The 6,000-nt window shown below is 47.6% G+C and overlaps 1 protein-coding gene across 1 annotated transcript in view; it reads left to right on the top strand.

Annotated features, from left to right (window-relative positions):
• The first annotated feature begins 1,335 nt into the window (after positions 1-1,335).
• The window catches only part of LOC129014015 (sorbitol dehydrogenase-like), a 39,574-nt gene continuing 34,909 nt past the window's right edge, over positions 1,336-6,000 (top strand). The window contains exon 1 of the mRNA XM_054450914.2: positions 1,336-1,491. Within this exon, the coding sequence (XP_054306889.1) occupies positions 1,426-1,491 (66 nt within the window). The 5' untranslated portion in view covers positions 1,336-1,425. The remainder of the gene's footprint in view (positions 1,492-6,000) is intronic.

Below are 6,000 nucleotides of genomic sequence, written 5' to 3'. Positions count from 1 at the left end.
ACCAGTTCTGTCTACAGCCAAGGCATATTCTTCTTATGTGGAACTTCAACTTATATCTGCCTCTCCACCAACTGGACAGACACCTGCACCTTAGTCTTCCTAAGTCCCAGCATTGACATTGCCCCAGGAAATCAAACCATATCAATGCCCCTCAAAGCTCAAGTCCATCAGTGCAGGGCCATACAACTAATACCCTTACTTATAGGGTTAGGAATGGCCACTGCTACAGGAACTGGAATAGCAGGTTTGTCCACTTCACTATCGTACTACCATACATTCTCTAAGGATTTCTCAGACAGTTTGTGAGAAATAACAAAATCTATCCTTACTCTACAATCCCAAACAGACTCTTTGGCAGCAGTGATTCTCCAAAACCGCTGAGGCCTAAACCTCCTTGCTGCTGAGAAAGGAGGACTTTGCACCTTCTTAGGGGAAGAGTGTTGCTTTTACACTAACCAGTCAGGGATAGTATAAGCATTTACAGGAAAAGGCTTCTGAAATCACACAATGCCTCTCAAACTCTTAGACCAACCTCTGGAGTTGGGCGACATGGCTTCTCCCCTTTCTAGGTCCTGTGACAGCTATCTTGCTATTACTCACCTTTGGGCCTTGTATTTTATTTTATTTATTAATGTTTTTGAGATGGAATCTTACTCTGTCACCCAGGCTGGAGTGCAGTGGTGTGATCTTGGCTCACTGCAAGCTCCACCTCTCTGGTTCATGCCATTCTCCTGCCTCAGCCTCCCAAGTAGCTGGTACTACAGGCACCTGCCACCATGCCTGGCTAATTTTTTGTATTTTTAGTAGAGACGGGGTTTCACCGTGTTAGCCAGGATGGTCTTGATCTCCTGACCTTGTGATCTGCCCACCTTGGCCTCCCAAAGTGCCGGGATTCAGGCATGAGACACTGCGCCCAGCCCAGGCCCTGTATTTTTAACCTCCTTGTCAAATTTGTTTCCTCCAGGATTGAGGCCATCAAGCTACAGACGGTCTTACAAATGTAACCCCAAATGAGCTCAATTCACAACTTCTACCAAGAACCCCTGGATCAACCTACTGGCCCTTTGACTGGCCTAAAAAGTTCCCCTCTGGAGGACACTACAACTGCAGGGCCCCTTCTTTGCTCCTATCCAGCAGGAAGTAGCTAGATCGGTCATCGCCCAATTCCCAACAGCAGTTGGTGTGTCCTGTTTAGAGGGAGGATTGAGAAGTGAAGCCAGCTGGACTTCCTGGGTTGAGTGGGGACTTGGAGAACTCTTCTGTCTTGCAAGAGGATTGTAAAAAGCCTGGTCCCACCCCTGCATGCACTGCCTCTCCCAGGCCCCGCCTCACACCCAGTGTCCTGGACCCTCAGCTGGGCAGTGCCACCAGAGCAACCACACATCCTGTGTGTTCCAGGCCACACTCGAGAGCCAAAAGAGCTCCATGGCGGTGGCAGCCAAGCCCGAGAACCTCTCCCTGGTGGTGCACGGACCAGGTGACTTGCGCCTGGTAAGCCAGGAAGGAGGGTGGGAAGCCTACCGACCCTGCCTCACTCTCCTCTGAGCCCAGCCACAGTCCTGGCTTCCCACTTATAGTCCGGTGCTGGCCCCACACCTTAAGCGCCCTGGCTGCCCAGATCCCAGTTCCCCTCAGGATGTGGGGGCGGCGGGTAGTGGCTATTGCGAAGAGCAGGGATCTAGTTGTGTGCCTCTGAGAACCTAGCCCTGTGGCTGGCATGTGGCCAGTGCCCAGGATGGTTGCAAACTGATTGAATGAAGCTTTCTCTCTCCTTTGCCAGCTGCAGATTCATAGTCCAGCCTCTTGTCATTGACCTTTTCAAAGAAAATGCTAAGGCTGTCTGAATTATCCGGGCAGATAGTGCAAAGCAGAAAGGGGGGCCAGAGGACACTTAAAAACAGCAGAACTTCTATTTAACTCCCCTTGCTTGGGACTGATAAACCTCCCTTGCAGGATTATTATGATCACAAGAGTACTCAGCACTTAGTATGTGCTCAGGAAGTGCCAGCTCCTTCTCCTTTCCTTCAAGTCTAGGCCGCCATCTCCAGAACTCCTGGTGTTCCCCTTGCCTGTGCCAGACTTCTGAACCTTGATAGTCCCCTTGTCTGTAAGGCTCCTTCTCTCCCTAAGTCCCTATCTGGTTCACTTTCCAGCAGTTTTTCTTTCTAATCCTGTGCCTCTGTCCCTTTAGGAGCATTCTGTATGTGTGTCCTCTGCTTTAGACCCTGCCTTTTGCTTCCTGCTTTGTGGCACCAAAGTTTAGGGAGGGGCTGAGTAAGCACCCTGGTCATCCCAAGGCTCCCTTGACAAAGTCCCTCTCAGATGGGCCTGGGATGGCAGTGGGTATGTGGGACGAGTGCCAGCCTTCTCTGCTGCTCCCCTGTACCTCTTTCCCTCAAAGTACATGCATCAGTATGTAAATTGCAGTAATTCAGAAGCTTATCCAGATTAGCAGTTCTTGACTATTTAAGAATCAGTAGTGTCCCCTCGACAGAATGCAAAGAGACTGAGTTTGGCAACAATTTCAGATTGTTCAAGGACTCCCTTTAAGCCACTCTAAGCCCCTCTATAGAACCATTGTCCCAGCTGACTCTCCATCTCCTCAGTTGAAGAAAGTGCCATACCCAAGGTAATAAGTTTTGTTAGTTAACAGAGCCACGACAAGGACTCAGATGTTCAGACTCCCCATTCTAGTGCTCATTCCACTCTTTGGAGCCTCCACCCAAGGTCCTGAATTAAATTGAGGCTGTTAGTGTTTATTGTTGCAAATGCCAGATGGTATTATAAGGGAAAGTGGTCCAGCTCTACACAGCTTGCAGAGTGATTTCCAACTCAGTACTTCATTCCACAAACATTGACTCATGAAAGGGTGCCTGCCATGTGCCAGGCACTGGGCTGAGAGCCCAGAGAGGAGGACACAACCCCTGCTCCCAAGTTTACTGAGGGAGGCAGACAGATAAAGTCAACAATTATGACAGAGCCCGAGGGCTTTGATGGAGGCCTCAGAGAGAAAAGACCCCACAGGGAGGGGCCCTTGGCCCTCTATCTGCTCAGAGCCTGCTTAAAAGTCATGCACCTAAGGTGCAGAAACACAGTTAAGTTCTCCTTCATCTTACCTCAAACTCATGGTCTTCCACTGCTCAGGCAGACTACCTCTACTATGGTTCCGTAGACAAAGCTTTGAAGATTAGAGCAGCAGCGAACTAACATTGATCTCATCAGCTTTGCATTAGAACCCACTCTCTGACTGGATTAGGGGCTAGGTTGGGGTGGCTGTAACCTAAAAGATATAGAAAATATGATGAGCTAGAGAATTTCACCTGTGGTTGTGTGCTGGTACACTAACTGGGTAAAAGAGTTCAGAGGAGGATTTAGGGAATGACACCTAGGCTCAGTTTGAGAATGGGAAGTGGTAGGGTCATTTACTGGTCAGAGTAGATTAAAATGAGATCAGGTTTGAAAAGTTGAGTTTAAAATGTCTCTGGAGGCCAGGTGTGGTGGTTCATGCCTGTAATCCCAGCACTTCCAGAGGCCAAGGTGCACAGATCACTTGAGGTCAGGAGTTCGAGACTAACCTGGCCAACTCGGTGAAACTCTGTCTCTACTATAAATACAAAAATTAGCTGGGTGTGGTGCAGCATGCCTGTAATCCCAGCTACTTGGGAAGCTGAGAATCACTTGAGTCTGGGAGTCAGAGATTGCAATGAACTGAGATCGCACCACTGCACTCCAGCCTAGATGACAGCAAAACTCTGTCAAAAAAAAAAAAAAAAAAAAAGATGTCTCTGGGACAGGACACAAGGTGCCTTTGAGAAATTTCCTTGGGTGCAGGGGTCTGGAGTGCAGGGATACTATCTAGGGTGGAAATGTAAACTCAGGAGTCCTTTGCTCCTCTACTGAGCAGTACTGCACTGCCCCCCTGACCCAGAGGGCATTTGGAAATGTGTCAGGGAGCTTTGGTTGTCACAATGACTGCGGAGCACTACTGCACACTTTATTCAGTTCACAGCACTGTCCTGCACAACAAAGAGTTGTCCTGTCCCAAATAGTGCCCTATGGGGAATTGTGGATGGCTGAGCTTGCCTGGGCTAAGTGAACCATGTAGAGTGAGAAGGAAAGAAGAGGAGGACATTACCCTGGAGAGAGCCCCAACACTGGAGGGGAAAGGGCAGAAAGAGTTGTCAGCAGAGGAGACCCACTGTGCTGCCTCAGGTGCACCTGCAGCTCAACACAGACCTTCTGGGCCCTCGCCACTCCTTCTCAGGCATGGTCTTCCACCAGCACCTCCACAGTGCCCAACCCAGACCCCCAGTATGGTATCACTGCTCCTCCACCTTTTCCATAAGACAAGTAGGCTCAGTGGCTTGGGGTTGGGGTCAGTAGTGAACCAGAGATAGCAACTAGGAGGAACAATCCTGGGGAAGCTTTGATGGGAACCACCCATTTTCCTCTCTGCAAGAGGACCAAAATGAAACCCGGGATTTCCTGGGCTTAATAAATTGTCAGCGGTTGCATTTTGGGGGAGGAAAAAACCCTTGGTTGGATATGAACTGGAGAATATTACTGTTTTCTTCTTTTGATGTAAGACCACCAGCCGCAGATTAAAAACTCTTCCATTTCTGGCTGGCTGGGGAACTGAAGCCCAGCAAACTGTGGCCGGTTTAGGTATAGCGGGGGCAGGGTCTGCTGATAAAATGGTTCAGTGCCTCAGGAACTCCTATGAAGGGAGTTGTTTGAGGAAACTCTCATTCCTAAAATCTTTTCAACAAATGTATAAATTTTCAAGGGAAAAGTGTATCATTTAAATTACATCATTATTTGCTTTCCAAAAAGTGTATAAATCATTCCTAAAATCTGAAGCAGGATTCCAAAGCGTTCTGAAGCAGGAAGCAATATCTCAACCTTTCCCAGTGCTGCCATCCTACTTGAGGGAAGGCCAGGAACCAGCCAGCGTCCAGGGCAGTGATTCTGTAGGGGAATGCGACCTGGTCCACTTTACTTGTCCCTTAACTGGCAGGAAGGAAACCTACCGCACAGCCTCCCTACTGCCTAAGGAGACTGCACCATTCTCTTCTTTCTTGATGTATGGCTGCAGGGAACAAAAAAGTAAACTCCTTGCCTACTAATTAGTTAATGATCACCTTGACCACAGCAAAGATAAGTATTTATAAATTGGGTGGTAAGTCAGACACACACTAAGACCGGTGGTTTTCTTTTATAATTAGGAGAAAAAAATGAAACATCAATCTGAGACTTAAGGACTTTCGCTTTTCCCCTCATTTTAAATAGAAAAAGTTTGAGAGTTGGCAGGAGGAAAAGGGACTGTTGACCAAATTGATGTATGAAGAAGCAAACAGTGTCAGCTTGCTGGAGTTCTCTCTAAATGGAAACAGTACGAAGTTCCCAAACCAGGCTGAGGAGCCAGAGTGGGGTTTAGTCCCCATTCTCCTGCTGCTAGTTGTATGACTCAACAAATTATTTTCCACTTCAACTTCCCAGTGAAATGGGGATTATGGTAGTATTCATCTTTGATGGTATGAGGATTCAGTGGAACCAGTCGTGCATGTGAAAGGCCTAGCACAGCATCCAGCACACTGTTAATGGTACGTGCTAACTGTGGAGATGAGCAGGAAGCCAGAGCCTCCAAGGACAGACACTTAAACCATATCAGCTTAAAAAGAGGTGGATGGAGACCAGGGCCTTCAAACACAGAGACAGTTTTCCTAACCAAATTATTATAATGTGGGCCCAGGCAGTAATCTTTCTTTCCACTGTATTTACTAGTTTAATTACTGTATGCCCCTTTGATCAGTCTATAGAGACCTAGAAGCTTTTAATTAGGAAATGAATTACTGGTTTATGAAGTTAGAATATAAAACAGTCAAATTAGTTTTTCCCTCACAGAAGCTATGTTTGGTGGTGGGGGCGGTGGGCAGCTTGTTTTTATAATGTAGGGTTCACTCGAATGGTAAGGAAATGAGGGGAATTAATATGTTGACT

The sequence above is a fragment of the Pongo pygmaeus genome, chromosome 16 (assembly GCF_028885625.2).
Source record: "Pongo pygmaeus isolate AG05252 chromosome 16, NHGRI_mPonPyg2-v2.0_pri, whole genome shotgun sequence".
NCBI lineage: Eukaryota > Metazoa > Chordata > Mammalia > Primates > Hominidae > Pongo > Pongo pygmaeus.
Note: the sequence above shows the minus strand (reverse complement) of the source record. Positions and strands in the feature narration are given on the sequence as shown.